At 37.4% G+C, this 16,807-nt stretch overlaps 1 protein-coding gene across 2 annotated transcripts in view; it reads left to right on the top strand.

The window, feature by feature from the left end:
* The window catches only part of RAP1B (RAP1B, member of RAS oncogene family), a 33,843-nt gene that overhangs the window by 14,559 nt on the left and 2,477 nt on the right, over positions 1-16,807 (top strand). For both annotated transcript variants that reach the window (XM_044449909.1, XM_044449910.1), the window contains exons 2-7: positions 7,297-7,381; positions 9,961-10,029; positions 11,566-11,622; positions 13,729-13,869; positions 14,920-15,063; positions 16,575-16,690. In XM_044449909.1, coding sequence (XP_044305844.1) covers positions 7,325-7,381; positions 9,961-10,029; positions 11,566-11,622; positions 13,729-13,869; positions 14,920-15,063; positions 16,575-16,661 — 555 coding nt within the window. In that variant the 5' untranslated portion in view covers positions 7,297-7,324 and the 3' untranslated portion in view covers positions 16,662-16,690. The remainder of the gene's footprint in view (positions 1-7,296; positions 7,382-9,960; positions 10,030-11,565; positions 11,623-13,728; positions 13,870-14,919; positions 15,064-16,574; positions 16,691-16,807) is intronic.

The raw sequence follows: 16,807 nt of genomic DNA, 5'->3' as shown, positions 1-16,807 counted from the left end.
GTTCTGACAATAACATCATAGCAATTGATAGATTTGAATTTTCATACAAGTAAGCATAAGGAAATTTTTAGTTCTAGTTGGAATGCATGACAAATCTGCATAATGATGAAGTGGCATAATGAAAGTAGAAAGGATGCTCATATTTGTAGACAACTTGTGTCTGATTGGTGTGTATACCTGTTTATTAAAGTGAGGCAAAGATGGTAAAAGATGGAATGCACATAATTACAAAATTATTTTTAAAAACCTGCTGGTATAATACATGGGTTAAGACTGCTTCATTTTGGCTTAAGTGCCACAACTGTAGGAAATTGGAAGCTAAGACTGATGTTTTAACAGATGTGCCTCACTGGGGCCAGGGTATTATAAGGGTGATCTTCATTACTCCTTGATGGGAGGCCCTGCTCTCAGTTCTATCACTGATGGTAGGACAGCTGGTGTGGGTATACAGGAAAGGGTTGCTTTGGTTGTAACACTCAGGTTATGTAGCCCAAGAGATTCTCTACTGGTATTCAGGCACCAAATGAAAACATTTATATTGCTGTGCTTTTTCATAACCTTGAAATGAAAACTGTCTTACCTTTTCTTTATGGTACCCTGTTGGGTTGTTCTGTATTTGCTTGTTAATGCTTTCAGTGTACAGCTGTGGGGACTCTTATGTTTTTATGATTTTATTGTTAGCCACATTGTGGGGATCTTCTTTGGTGATGGAAAACAAGGACAGAACTCTTGTAATAAAATGTTATTCCACTTATATAAATGTCCATAGCGTTCAGTGTGACTGGTGAAAACAGGGCATTAGCTTTCCATGTGAAATACATAGTATATGTGCCAGCACCTCCAATCCAATTGAAGGAAAAAGAGAATGGATTATCTTGTCCAGGTAGATTGTATTTTGTAACTGTTGTCTGCCTGCTTACTGGTGACTTCTACAGCGAGACTCCTGGTGCATAGAAGGTCTTCTAGGTGGCTTAGAACTTGCCAGAATCACCAACCTGCCTACAGCAGCTTGAATCAGCTTCTTGGGACTGGACTTAAAAGGGACACTGCGTTGTCTGATGGGCTTGTCATGGACATGGTCACCTCGTTGGGAGCTACAACAGATTGCTTGTTTTTATTGCTATTTAAATTATGTGACTGATTTTGCTAACATGAAGGAGGGATGGGGTAACCCTTATTAGAGTGAGTATGTGTTAGGGTTTTGGGTAGGAAGTGGGGTTGTTTAAGTTGGGAGAGGGGAAGGGTGATTTATATCTTATGGACTACTCCAGCTTCCCTGCTTGGTTGCTGCTACCATTTGGGGAGACCCTCCTAGTGGTACCCAAGGTATCAGAGGGTCAGTTGTGGTTGGAATAAGGCCTTTAGTATCACAGTGTCTAGTCTTTGGAATTCTCTGACACTGTAAATTAGGCAGGTGTGATCCCTTCTGGGTTTTCTATGTTAATTAAAAACATACCTTTTCTAACAAGCATTCTGAACATACCTTTAGCATTCAAGCTAATTAAAAGCATGCCTTTTCCATACCCTTTCCAACAGGCATTCTCAGAAAGTTAGTTTTAACTTCTGTGTGAAGACTTACTTTTGTACATTACTTTAATATAAGGGATTCATAAATATCATTGAATAATAAACATAATCTTATACCTTTTTACTCTGTTGGCTGTTCTTCTAATTAAAAGTGTCTTCTTATTGTTTGTTTTTTAATCATATCAACAAGACCTGAGGGGGCATGATTGCTAGTCACTTCTGGTGGTGAAACATAATGCAACATATGCATAGGCTAGTGGGTCAGGGAGGCATATCGTCTAAAGGAATGTTATCTCCCCTCCAGGAGATTTCCAATTTGAAGTGTTTGTACATTGGTCACTTAGGTGAGGTGAAGAATGCTGTTGTACTCCCCATCCTGCTACTTAGCATCCTTCTTAACTGAACTGGCAATAGCCAGTTTTGGACTTGATGCTGAAGGCTCCCAAGATGTCTGTCTTGTAAATCATCAGTGTCTATACAGGTACATTTTTTGCCTTTAGTGAATCAGAACTTATGGCTGCCATAACAATGAGAGAGGCATCGCAACATGTCATCAGACTAAGATGACATGAATCAAGAGACATTCTAAAATTGGTTTTCTCAGCTATAGGCCAATAGTTAATGTTAAGGTAATCAAGACGGTGGCTGGGCAACTCCAATCAGTTTTTGATGAAATGAATTATCTTGATAATTTCAGTTGGATTTTTGGCCTGGTCTTGGGACAGAAACTGTCTTGAATATCCTTTGCATAGATCATCCACCAAAGGGAACAAAGCAATCTCTGAGTGGGATGGTGTAAATTGGTGACCTGCAACAGCAGAGGGTTGGACCCAATGGCCTTCTTGGCCCCTTCCAACTCTACTATTCTATGAGTCTGTTTCATCACTGGGATGGAAACTAGATTGAAATGTACCTAGATAATCCACTTCATTCAGAAATCCCTGAAGTTGGGAAGCCACCACACGATCAAGCACTGTGCTCAGCACCACACCCAAGAATGGAATATTGGAGACTGGCTGGAAGTTATCCAGTATAACGGGGTTCAGGAGGTTTATTTTTATTTTGGAAAAGGTCCCACTCCCTTTTTAAGACAGAACAGAATCACAACTTGCTATAAAGCAGTATTCACCACTAGTATTAGTCAGTCCCCATTGTTACAGTCAGCAGCTAAAGAAAATAGGTTTGGGGGTAGATGTGTTAATTTTCCATTTGAAGTTTACATGGGAACAAGAAGCATTTTTCTTCTCCACAAACTAAACAGAAGTGACTCAATCTATTTTACCGTACTCCCATTTCATTTATGTGATATGCAGACTCAGCCAGCTTTTTACCTGTTTCTCACCCCATGCCATATGAAGCTGGGTGGAGAGCTCTGTGGTTCTTTGTAGTTTAGTATCAAGCATATGTTATTACTGTGTTGTGTGAAGTAGCTCCTAGCTGTATAAGTTATTTGAAAGCATTCTTCTGCTTGCTTGGATTTCTGTTTGCTCAGGCTGTAACTATTTATTACAGGCAACTCCAATTTTCAGATGTCCAGTTGCTTCTGTTCCACCCTCCCCCCAGCTGTTTTGCAGTGATCTTTTTTTAACAGAGAAGTAGTACTGGGAATGCCTTACATAGGGGTGCGCAAAACATAAGCCGCAAGAGTAAGCTTCCAAGCCATTGCTGCTGTCACTGCTGCCACCCCCAATGTCCCAACAATTCTTCTTGGGAAAGAAGGTATATACAGAGCACAAGGTTTGTTTCTAGTCAGAATGGGGCTTTTGACATGCCCATTTCAGGTGGGGGGAAATGAGTGGACCACACAGGATTGTAGGGTAGTGAATGTACTCCCTAACGTTTCATCTGCTCATCCTTTTTCAGACCCATGCTTCTGCTGCAAAAATACTGTGTTTACAGCAGCAGCAAAACCTATCTTGTTATTCAAGTTAGACAAGATAATATATATGTAATTCATATGAAATTGTAAATTCCTAATACCTGGTATTAGACCAGATATGTTGGGACTATTATACATTTTTGGCAGAAAATTCTAAAAAGTTCTGCTTATGCAGTGTGTTGGCAATTTGGACAGTTAATAAACTGCTTACCTTACTGATCACAGTGACCTCGTTTACATGATCACTGTGACTTAAGCTGTGGTGGCTTGTTTAAAATTGACACATGCTAATCACCTTTCGCTTCATTACCTGCCCAGGCATGACTTGCGTTATTTGAACTTGGACAGCATGACTTTGCTTGAGGGAAAACAGCCCTCAAATAACCCTACAACACACTTTGGGTTATTTGAAGATTGTTTTCCTCTCACATATGACTGGGTTGGGATGACATGATCAGCTGCAAATGGGTAGGGAATTCTGTAAATGGAGTCTGGCATGTGCTGTGGTTTCAGAAAGTTCCCATGGCTTACTTAAGCCACAGTTATCATGCAAACTATTCTTGCTACCATAGTGGCAGTTAGATGAAAATGGAAAGTGTTTTAAGTTCAATCTATGCAATAATTTTCTTTTTTTAAATAAGCAAATTACACAAATTACCCTGAAAAGGAAAAAATTCAGTTTGCACAAATCTCCTCATTGTAAGGGAAAACACAATTTATATGTATTTTCAGTGGAAAAAAGTATTGCAAATCTTCCCAAAGGTGAAAAAAGTATTGTTGTCTAGGTAACAAAGTAGAGTAGTAAACTGTCTAGTTAGTATGATCATGAAAAGTGACCAGCTTTTTCACCACTTTTGCCAGTCAGCTCTGTAGTCTTTCTTGGGTTAGCTGCACACAGGCCTTCATACTGGGTTCATACATCGCAACACAGCACTCTGAAAATAAACCACCTTGGACAGTGTAATAATGAACCATGTGTTTCCTCCATGTGGTTTGTCAACTTGTACATGGTTGACAAACCACATGGAGGAATTAGTGCCAGGTTTAGGCATAATGATAAATCAGCCTGAAACACTGACTAGGGTCTCATGACACAAGGAACTCTCCATGGGTTGTAACAAATGATGTTGGATGACTTGTTAGGGTGGCTGTTGCCCTTAAACAACTTATAGTTTGTTCTAGGGCTTGTACCCACAGAGGGTTATTGTGTCATCCACATCTGAGTGACTGATCCCATTGTGGGTACAGGACTCCTGGAGGAAGAGCAACTAAAACCTTTTGCTGTGCTTGCAAAGCATCTTCTGGGCCACTCCTCTTGTGTGCTGCCTAAAAAGTGCCCAAGGGGCACTTGGGGAGGAAACAGCATTGCTTTAGGGTTACCACTGCATTTTTTCACTTTCTTTCCCTAACCCAGAGATCACAAAAACCAGTTTGACAACCACTGAAGGTGTATTTAAAGTTTCCAAATGGAATCTTGGAGGTGCTGTCACATTTTCAAAGCATTTTTGTGCACAAAATGTGTGTAAAACATTTGTATTGTGTGGGTGGGGGGGTTACTTGCACTTGCAGAGCTGTGGAAATTTAAAACCTCAGTTGGGGAAATATCCTAAAGGATACCTGCTTCCAAAGTGAAACAGCTTCCATTTCTGTATATTTTTTTTTTTTTTCAAAATGAAGCTTGAGAAAGTGCAAATTGCACTCTTCGCACTTTCTCATAAGGGTTGACAGTTAGCTTTCTCACAGAACAAAGGGTGTTTTTTGTCAGGGTCATATGGCTGTATATTCCCTGACACACTGCCATCCCATAATCTGTTATGTCACAATCTCCTTTTAAAAGAAACCTAGAGTTTTGACAGCTAACTGTCTAATATTTCAGACCTCCTTTTGGAGAAAAAAAGGAGTGCAGTTTTACACCTTCCTGAGCACTAGAGTCTTGGGGGGAAATTGCAAAATGTACAGCAGCTTGTAGATTACCAGAGCAGGAAAAAAGAGGAGAATCTTGCCACAAAGTGGGTGTAAATCAACACACCCTTTTGCAAGCAAAGATCAAACACCTCTTGTTTTTGTGAAGAGGTGTGTGAAACCAAAGGAGGAAGAAAATGCACAGTTGCTCAAATGAAGCTTTTTTTAAAAAAATACTGCATGCTTTTGCACACATTTTGTGCTCAGAGCAACATTTTAAAAATCTGCCAACCTCTGACATACCCTCCAAAGTGTCACTTGGGTAGTCTGAACTTTGTCAGTGGTGAGCAAAACAGATTCGGATCACTGGCTTCCACAATTTCTGGAAAAAAGAAGGAAAAAGCTGTAGTGATTGCAGTAGGTCTGGGGAGACAAATTGGTCCTAATGTTGTGCCCCTGAGATACCTGTGGGAGAGCTGAAGGGAAGGGAAAGGAAGGGGCCAACAACCCACAGTGAACCTGATCGTCTGTTGGACATGCCCTGTGTTATTTTTCCACCAACCAGTCTAGCATAGTTTATTGCCAGCGTAAGTTGGCATGACATGTGGACATACTGAAACAAGGCTAACAATGGAGTTTTCATGTTTTGCAGTCTAGATCTATGTCTGTTGCCTACTTAAACAGCTATGTTCAGTTGAAGTTTTGCATAGCTAGTGGATGTTTGTATAGAAATGACCTTTCGGTATTTAAATTTTCAAATGTATATAAATTTTGGTGTTCATGATTCAAATAAAATACAATATGCTATAATCATATTTAATGTCTGTTTTGTTACACTATTTAGTTTGTTCCAAATAAAGACCAGACCATTTGTTCATTGATCTAGACCTACTGATCTAGAAGAATGAAATGAAATGTGATTTAATCATAATAGTTCTTCATTGACTATGCGTAAAAAAATTATTTGACATCCCATGAGAGACAATGATGATTAGTATGAATTCTACATACACATCTGTCTAGGAACTCTCTTAGATTGTACATGTGCATACATTCGGGCACATTAACCTAATGTTTCTTCACTGGAGGTGAGGGTCTGGATAGGTTTAATCCTTTCGTGGAAGGATTTTCACAGTTGAAAGTAGAATATAATATACACAAAGAAAAAGACCCCTTTCTCATCCCAAATTGTAAGGGTATATGGATACAGTGAGATTTCAAAGTACACTGACTATTATGTCAGCTGCCACTGACTTTGTAGTAAAAAATACCAGTACTGAATACTAGCTATATTACTTGCTTCATTTACTTTCCACTTCTTCCCTCCTAAAATGTATATTCCATCCACCAGCCAAGAGTTGCCATTATGAAATACTCCTATTAGCAAGAAAAGAATATTATCAACCTCTTCAAAGTGCAGCCATACAGATGGGTCTCTGTGAGCCAGGAAATTGACATAAGGAGGACACCACAATAATGAAGGACCTGCACCACCAATAATTTCTTGTTGAAAGAGTACTGTTATTTGATGCTTGGGTACCTGCCATTATATATGGTTATTTACCTGGACTATGGAAAACTTGAACTAGCTTATCTTCTGGAGTAACATCATATTTCTTAATGGGTATAAATTGTTTCTTTTGACTTTACTGAATTTTTAAATGTTTTAACCCTGTATTTATATGATTAATGGATTAAAGTGAGATCGTGTGAACTTACTGAGTGTGTTGTAAATGTTGGCTGTATATGAGTATGCATAGAAATGTGTGGATTAATTAAATGACCAAAAGAAAGGGTTAGAAAAGTGAAATCTGCTAAAGTTCCTTGAATGTATTTTTCAGGTTTATGGTATGGAAATAATTCTAATTTTAGAACAAGATAGCTATATTTTAAGTATGAATACTTCCTATTCTGTACATATTGGAAATAATGGGTCAAATTTGAAGAATGCATTATGTTGTAATATATCACATCATTTTGTCTTGTAGGTAGTGACGTGGTGACAATACTTACACCATGCGTGAATATAAACTAGTAGTACTTGGTTCAGGAGGTGTTGGAAAATCTGCACTGGTGAGTAGAATTTTGCTGCCTTTCATGATTTTATCATAAAGCACATAGAACTAGTACATTCCATCTGTGACTCACTGAGAATAGTCTAGATCAGTGGTGAACCTATGGCACGCATGCCCCAGCGGGCATGCAGAGCCTTCTCTGTCAGCACACAAGCCAAGTTGCCCCAGCAGCGCCCCAGGAGTCGAGCATCGGATACTGGTGCACATAGGGGTCATGCACATGTTTGGAAAGGAGTACTGGCGCCAGGTGATTGCATCATGAGCTGCGTCTCATTAGCCGCGACTCGTCCAAGCTTTCGCATGCCCAGTCAGTGCACTGCCAAGGTTATATATATATTTGCTTGGACTGGCTGTGAGTTGTTTTTTCGAAACTCAAACCTCAGTTTTCAGGTTTTATTGCAGTGTTGGCACTTTGCAATAAGTAAGTTGATTTGGTTTGTGGTTTGGGCACTCGGCCTCTAAAAGGTTCACCATCACTGGTCTAGATGTTTCAACTGACTTCCATGTGTTGCAAAATACTTCATTTCTTCTAGACAATCAGGAGCTATAGGTTTTGTTTCTGGGAAAACTTAAATGGTATCGTGAAGAAGAGATGGATTTGAAAATGGTCACTGCCAGAGAACTGGACTTAGAGGTTTAAGTGGTTTTAAGGTTTGATAAATGAAGTCAAACTTAAATTTCTGGTTTTAAGGCTTAAAGTAGAATTTGGATAATTAACAGCACTGATGTGATCAAATGGAGACCCTATAAAATACTGAACAGTTACTATGCCATAATAAAGTTTGGGTGATTTTATGATTTGGAAAAGTACAATGTCCTCAGCATTGCCTCATATCTATAATGCTTGCTCAAGATAACTGAAGTATTAGAAGGGAAGAATTGCCTTTTAAAATACTGCTACAATTTTGAATCTCCCTCTGTATGATCCATATCTACATAGGCATTAAAATTGGTCATTTTCATGTAAAAACTAATAGTAATAAGATAAAAATAGTTACTGTAATTTCTCATATATATAAACTACTTCAACTTGGCAGTTAAATAGTAAAACCTGAATATTCAGAGCATGCAAGTATTTGTCAGCCAGGAAAGCAGCAACTCTGAATTCAGTCAAAGTTAGAGGCAATTTTGGGGGTTTTAGAAGAGCTCCTAATGTTAGGGGTGTGTGTATGTGTGTGTGTTTCCCTAGGGGCTAGCTTAAAATGAACTTGAACAATCCTAAGGCCATCTAGAAATACTTGTAGTTATCAAATAAGTATTTCCTAAATGAAGAGGATCCTTCCTGTGCCCCAGCTGACAGCATAGGTAGGCAAGTGCTGGGGTCCCAGCAAGTCCCAGTTGTCTATCTCTGGAAGACCTAATACGGATCTGAAGTTCTCTTGGTTTGGTTTGGTTTTTTTAATCAATCACTTCATTTTAAAAAAACAACAACAACTGCATTTGTACAGCTTACATCAAAGCAACCAGCATGCATGACCCCAAATTCCTAGCATAATTTATGTTGACTAAGGATTGGACAAATCAGTACTCTTTCAGAGTTTCCAGAAGAGTCATCCTGCTTTTCTGTATAAAATGTGGAAACATGATGCACCAAATGATTGAATTTACGAAATCATAATATAAAAGAGAACTCAGACCTTGATTTAAAAACAGGTATTTGAAAAACAGCTCTTGGTCTTGAATTGTTATTTCTTTTACACTCAAAACAGTTTCCGTTTTTCCATTTGTATGAATGTTTGTATGAATTTTTGAATTCATTTCGTATGAATTGTATGTTTGTATGAATTGAATTCAATTTGTATGAATGTTTGAAACAATGGGGTTTGAACGCTTCATAATAAATGCTCGGAAATTGATAAATGGAAGTGGTCTTCCTAATTTTGTAGGAAACCATTCACAAAGTAAGGGATGTTTCAGTTTGATTAGTGGTTTCACTGTATAGATAGTGATTACAGTACAGATAATAATACAGTTGATGGACAGCATAAAGCAACATTATAAAAGTGGATACAAAATACTTTTTGCCAGGGCCATCCCAGTAACATTCCTATTATTAAAATACCAGACAGAGACATGAACACTAAAGTATTATTATATCTGCAGGAAGATTCAAAATATTCAGACTATAATCTGACCCCTCCCCCTTACAGTACAGGTATGTATGGATACAGAGAGCAAACACCACACAAATGTAATAAACATTTGAGTAGTTAGCTAGTATCTCTTGCATGAAGTCTCCTAACTTTCCTGACTTAAACACAGTTGTGGTAACAAAAAGGGTTTCAATGGTTTATAAAAGTGTGTGTGCAATTGCCTGAGTCAGTTGTAATGAGAGATGTAACTAATAACACAGTTAGGTTTAGCAGCTCTTTTCATTCTTTAATATTAAAGTGTTTCTCCCAGAAACATTGTTCATTATTGAATGCCTGTCTTACATCTAAACTGACAAGCCAATTTTCTTGAGAAAAATCTAATAAGCATAGGCAACAACTTAATAATAACATGTTTTTTTCTGAACATGAATTCCCTAAAATTGCATATAAATTATGTCTATGTAAACATTGTCCTTTGTTGTAGACAGTGCAGTTTGTTCAAGGAATATTTGTTGAAAAATATGATCCTACGATAGAAGACTCCTACAGAAAGGTATGTTAATTATTTTAAGCTGAAATATGCATTTACGCATAATTGAACAGCATATTTGGAATTTTGCAAAACAGTAGCCCACTGCCCAAAGTTTCTTCATGGAGACTTCTAGTTTTCTGATTTTTTTCCTGTGAGCATGTGGCAAATCAGCCCAGCATAAGGGAGGGTTATAGGCTTTTCTACTCTTTCTCAGAAAGAGTATATCCTTTTTGAGTTAGCTTGAAGCTGAGCCTAGCCTAGACACCAGAATCCAAAAAGTAAAAGAGCAGAGTGATAAGGTTGGGCAGGAACAATGCAAAGTTCCCTTTGGAACACAGAGCACTATTAATGATGCAACTATGCAAAAGTTACCAGCTTTCAGTGAATCCTTTCAAAGTATGCTAAGTGCCTATAAACCTGTTCACTTATTGGATGGGTGATAACAGGGACCTTCATGTTAGCTTCTCTGAGCATTCCAAAAGGAAATATGGGGATAGATTATAAATAAAACATAAAAAGAAACTGTGTGCACACAGCAGAATGACCTAAAAACAGTCACAAGGATGGAGTGGGAGATTAATTAGCAATCTAGTTAGTGTCAAACAGTAGTTGCTTTAAGCTCTAAAACATGCAGAAGTAGCTGTCACAAAGCACTGCAGTTTTTTGATGGGCACTGAATCTTATGGCAGTGACTGACTGAGTTGATCTGATACTGTAGAATATTAATAGGTGTTCTCCTGAAAGAATAAAACCACCAGCAATAGCATGCTTGATCTCTTCTTATGTAAAATGAAGGAGACTGTCAGTTAAGCTGAGGGGGATGCCTCACAGTGGACTACGTAGGAAGGTTTCAGGTTGGTGGGCAAGTAAGGAGACATGGAACCCAAAGGCAGGGTAGGTGAAGGAATGGGGGAATGTGAGCAATGGAGTGAAAAACAAGAATTTTGGAAATGTTAGAAAGATATGACAGAAAAGAAGTTAATGAAAGGGGAGTGGGGAGAATGTGGTTCTAAGAACAGGAGAGGATCTTTTCAGAGGGATAAGAAGCTGGCAGGGAGAGACAACGTGGTGCAGTTGCTTGTAAAGCATTAGTGATACCAGCCTTTGTTTTATCCTCATCTGCAATAATAGGAAAGGGGCCTAGAAGAACGTATGGCCTGACTGAAGCCTTGCATCTCTCAGGACCATCAGCCACAGGCAGGTTACAGTGATACACTTGGGCATCTAGTAGTAAAAAATGGGGTTTCTCTTATTTTGAATGACTTTGAATGGTAACAGGAAACATCTTTCCTACTGTCATTATTTTTTCCTTTGCTTTTTTGTTCCTCCTTCCTCCAGTGCACTTAGTTCGTGCTACAAATAAATTCTGATCCAAGCAAAATTAACAAACTATTTTGCCATGTTACTATAGATTTTTTCCAACCTGCCAACTGTTTTGAATATGGTCATGGACAAAACTTTGTTCGTTGTGGGTATAAGTTATAACAGCAGGCAACTGAGTATTTGAAGTCTCATTATTTATACTTCAGAATAAATTTGCTTCTGTTCTTTCTACAGCAAGTTGAAGTAGATGCACAACAATGTATGCTTGAAATCTTAGACACAGCAGGAACGGTATGTATAATGTTGTAGGCCAACTTTTACAAATCAAATGTGTTATAGAGCAATAGGTTCATTTTGTAAATAAACTAGCTTTTTATCAGGTTCTCCTGACCTCTTTTAGCAGGTCACTGTAGTTCTTCACTGAGTGACAAACAAATTATTGTTTGCATTTGACAAACATCCAGGTAAAAGTATTGGTTAAGTAGAATGTCTAATTTCAGTGAGTGAGTGAGAAGGACATGAGAAGATGAAGTTGTGAGCTATGGAGAATTAGTTTTTTCTAAGAGTTCTAAGAGTTTTTTCTAAGAGTTTATTCGATGTTGTGAGCCGCCTTCGGCAAGGGGCGGCATAGAAATGTTTTAATAAATAAATAAAATAAATAAGAGTTTGAAAGGAAGATAAAAGTGTTTAAATGCTAACACAAAGTTACAGTGGAATCTTGAAGTTTGCTTGTTGCCAGTTAAAAAGAATATGTGATTTACTTAAGCAGGTATCTTAAAACACACACAGACCATACATAGGCTTGCATATAAAGAACAGCTCTTCTGGGCACTCAGACATACAGCAGATTGCATGTGAATGAAGAGAAACAGAGGGCCAATTTCTGGATCCACCATTTTATTCTAAATCTGACTGCATCATAATCTGCAAAAATTTAATGTTTTTTCAAAAGGCTGTATTTCATTTTCCTAATTGGAAATTTGACTTTTTGTTAATGTAGTTGTTCAGTGAGTCATCATTTTCAATGAATTTTCTACTAGAATTGCAAGATATTTTCAAGGTTCTGTTAACCAGCCAGGATAGACTCCCACCACATATGTGATGTTCTTTTTCCAGATTTTTATTAACTTAAATCAGTTAAGAAACATGTAAACATATTTATTTTACCCTATTAAGTAAAACTAAAAGTATACTATGTTAATATAATGAGATGTATAAATATATTTTTTTCCAGTACCCATATATTGTTTAGGTGAAAAAAATCACTAAACTGATTTAAATTCTATATCCTAAACTTGAAAATCATTTTTAATACTTGTAAAAGAAATCTTCTGTTTCCTTACATTGTTTAGATTAGGATGGGGTTGGGGGAATGAAGGCACTGCAAACTAATAACATATTAATTGTAATATGCTTGAAGAAAAGTTGCATAAATACGTGGTTCCTAGGAATAAAACTGGAAAAAGATAATAACACTTATTATTTTCTTTCTACTTGTTTCACTGTGATTGGCCAAGTAAAGTAGTATTACATTGCTTCATTAAGAAGTTATATTTTATGAAACAATGCATTTCTAAAATTCAGAACCCTGTAGAAAAGTAAAGCTGTAGATAGTTTTCTACTCCTCATCACTGATGGAAGAAATACTGTTTTGCTCTAATTTGTGTTGATCTGTGTTTACCTATGTGATATCTCACAATTTTGTCTCCCGTTCACCATGTTTGAAGGTTTGTTGCACAGTGGCAACACCTCCATAAGTAAATTGCTAGAGTGAATATTGTTAAGCTATTTTTCAGAATAACCAGTACATGACTGTATGGAACAGTGTGATTACTGAAAAGCACAAGAACTGGAATAAAGAAAAATAGAAAAGTTAGCTTCTCTCTAGACGTGTGTGCGCATACGTGTGTATTTGTCAAGAAACGGAAGGCTTTTTGTTTCTTGTATTAAGTTCCATATTAAATTATCTACTTTTCTATGCAAAATCAATTGTCAAAATATGTCTTCTGCTTCACTGTCTTTCCTCAGAACACTCTTTTTTCACTTACGTTTTATCCACTGATCAATTCTTGATATAGAGGACAAATACTTTAATCAAAAACATGAAATATATTTAATTGATGTATACAGAAGATGGGGAACATGACAGAACAATAGTCAAATGACTGTCCACGAAGTTTGTTAAATGGATACGATTTTCATGTATATTTAAAACCTAACATAACATTATCAGGTATTTCTGAAGAAATATTAATAGACACTTCTACACATCCAAACAAGAGGTCAGTCCATGTTTGGAAGATGAAGGAACTGGCCAGAAAAAATACCAACTTGTCCACACACTTGGATAAGGCAGGCTGTTTTTGTTCTGAGTGTCTGTTTTCTTCTTCGTTACAGGAACAGTTTACAGCCATGAGAGACCTCTACATGAAAAATGGTCAAGGATTTGCTTTAGTATATTCCATTACAGCACAGTCTACATTTAATGATTTGCAGGATCTAAGAGAACAGATTCTTCGAGTCAAAGACACTGATGATGTAAGCACAGTTCTAAGCATTCTGTGGAAGTGGCTAATGGGGAGTTTCTTCATAAAAACATTTTACTGCTTCCCTATAACCAGCTGTTCTCTTCTGCAACACAGTAGGGGTCATATACTGTATACCTAGTAACATACCTGATGTGAAAATAGGCTTCTTGTAGCTTCTTTTTTGGATGAAGCTGCACACAAAAATAGCTGTGTTACCACTTTCACAACTGTGGTATAAATGATAACCGAAGCAGTACAAATTCAATAGCAAAGCTTTCAGCAAGGAATAAAATAGAACTGAAATAATAAAGAATAAACTTTAAGAAGTAATTTTTAAAGGACTATGGAAAAGATGGTGAAACATGGCTGGGAGGGGTGAAGAACCAAATCAGGGATAACTTACAAGTTGAATTGTGAGAAGTTTACGTACATGCTGGCTGTGCTGTGTTAGGGGTCTTAAGACTGTCTATTTAAACAAATACAGAGTTAAGCCCTTAAATTCACAGAAAGGATGTTTTCCATTCCCTCCTTCCACCTGCACCCCTGAAAAGGGTCCAGAGTGTTGGAGGCCCTCATGATTAATGTGGGATAGAGTACAGGTGTTTATTCTTTGACATTGCCAGAAAACCAGAGAAGAATTACCCATTTCTTACTAGATGGGGGGGGGGGCTCCTTTTGCATGCAGAATAATGTCCTTCACCTGCCACCCATCTTGTTGCCTTTGACATGAAGTATCAATTCCAAACATTTTGTCACTGTTTTATCCAGTGTTTGATAAAGATCCTTATTATAACTACAGAACTCCAAATAAAAGCCATTCTGCAATAGTGGTTTAATTCTCAAATCGTGATTCTTTAATGATTTGAGGTATTTCAGATGTTTTCCTTCTCTTCTTGTTGGGTACCAGTAAGAATTAACTTGCTGCTTTGGCATTCAAATTTAAAACTTAATGTGACTAACAGCAGAAATGATATGCTAACTCCTCACAACTAAAGTCATTCAGTGTACATACATGTACATATAAAATCTTTATGTATATAATGAATGTTTATCATTGTAGGTACCAATGATTCTGGTTGGCAACAAGTGCGATTTGGAAGATGAAAGAGTTGTGGGAAAAGAACAAGGACAGAACTTAGCAAGGCAATGGAATAACTGTGCATTCTTAGAGTCTTCTGCAAAATCAAAGATAAATGTTAATGAGGTAATGATACATACTTTAAACCTTTAACACATTTTATAGATAATAGTCTAAATTATGCATAGGATGAAGTTGCTTTTGACAATGCTTGCTAAACTGTACCAGTTGGTCTTAGTTACCATAGCGGCATATTTTGCTTTTAAGGCTAAAACAGCTGTTCTTTTGAAGTCTGACTGTATTAAAGGTTAGAATGTATATTTATTCTCCTTCTGGAAATATTAAATAAAGAACATGATTTGGGTGAACATTTGTTGACTTTGTTTCAAAGAAAACTGCAACATTTGTGTATGCATAGTAATAGGGTAGTAGTATTAATTTCTTTACTATTAGAACAGTGATTCTGGGCCACAGTCAAGGAGCATGAATGTGACATTTGAGCATGCATCAGAAGTTTTCTGAGAATCACCTAGTTTGAATGTCATGATAAAGTAGCATTCTGGAGAATCTTACTTGACAAGTTTGAACTAGCCAGAGTCACGTGCCATAATTTGTTCTTGGCTTATGTTGGGTGATCGACCAGCCAGAATTAGTTCAGATATCCCATTAAACAAACCACAGGTAGAGGAGAAGTCAGATGGGAGCAATCAGGCAGCCTGCACTAGCATGTTGCTGCATGCTGATATGCTAGGTTCTAAGGAACATTGGCACTTAGTATGCCATCCAGACCAGTCCAGTTTTTATCAGAAGTTGATTGCAGAAAAGCCTTCATGTCCAACACTGTTTAAACTCCTTGGCTTTTAAAAACAGTTTGTGGATTTGATGTAAGCATAGTTCTTTGTCATGGTCTTTGTGCATCATGTGCAAGGGCTTCAGCACCAAACCAAGCCTAGGTTGGGGAAAAAAAATTCTACAGCTTAGTATCATGGAGTGGGCAGGGTCCCTCACCCCTTCCAGTTCCCAGTTATAAGGAAAGGGGGCTCCCACCCAGTCCCTCGGTTCCTTTTTGACCGCACATCTCTTAGGTTGGAATTGCTTCGAGCATCACTTGTTTACCTGTGATATTTTCCTCTTTGAGGATAGCAATGCCCAGATATTCATGCTGAAATGCATTGCAATCTTTTTTTTAAAGGTGCCTTTAAAACTTAGTCATACTTCGCTGTTTTATAGAAAAAGCACACATTTGGTTCACAGTGCAATCCTATGCATATTTTCATGGAAGCCAGACTTGCTGTATTCAATGGGGCTTACTTCCATGAAGGAGTAAAGGATTATAACCTCAAATTTTATGTGTGAGCCTCCTTTGATTGAAATAAAAACTTATTTATATAATTGACAAGGTGTTCAATAAGACTACTTGAAAAAGAGCAGTCCGGAGAAAGAGTAATGTCTGAATAAACTGGGAAATAAGCTGTCAATTTTAAGAACTCAGGAGACAGGATGACAGCAATACTAAGTCCAGTCAAGGTTCCATGATTTGAGTTATCAAATATATGCTCTAATAGTTAAATGTTCATATTTTTAAAACATTTGACGAAATATTTTCAAAACATGGGCTATAAATTCTGTTTTCACAGATCTTTTATGACCTTGTGCGGCAAATTAACAGAAAAACTCCTGTGCCTGGAAAAGCACGCAAAAAGTCATCATGTCAGCTACTTTAATACATATGTATACTGTAGCACTGAGCCAGGTAACATTGAAAGTAAACTAATTTTTATTAAAGTTATGTACAATGGTGGTGCATTTTTAAACTACTGACCAACTGATCTCCTCAAATCTGTCTTGGCTGAGGTGCTGGACACTCAAG

The sequence above is a fragment of the Varanus komodoensis genome, unplaced genomic scaffold (genome assembly GCF_004798865.1).
Source record: "Varanus komodoensis strain SLA01 unplaced genomic scaffold, ASM479886v1 scaffold61, whole genome shotgun sequence".
NCBI lineage: Eukaryota > Metazoa > Chordata > Lepidosauria > Squamata > Varanidae > Varanus > Varanus komodoensis.
This window is presented reverse-complemented; position numbering and strand designations above follow the sequence as displayed.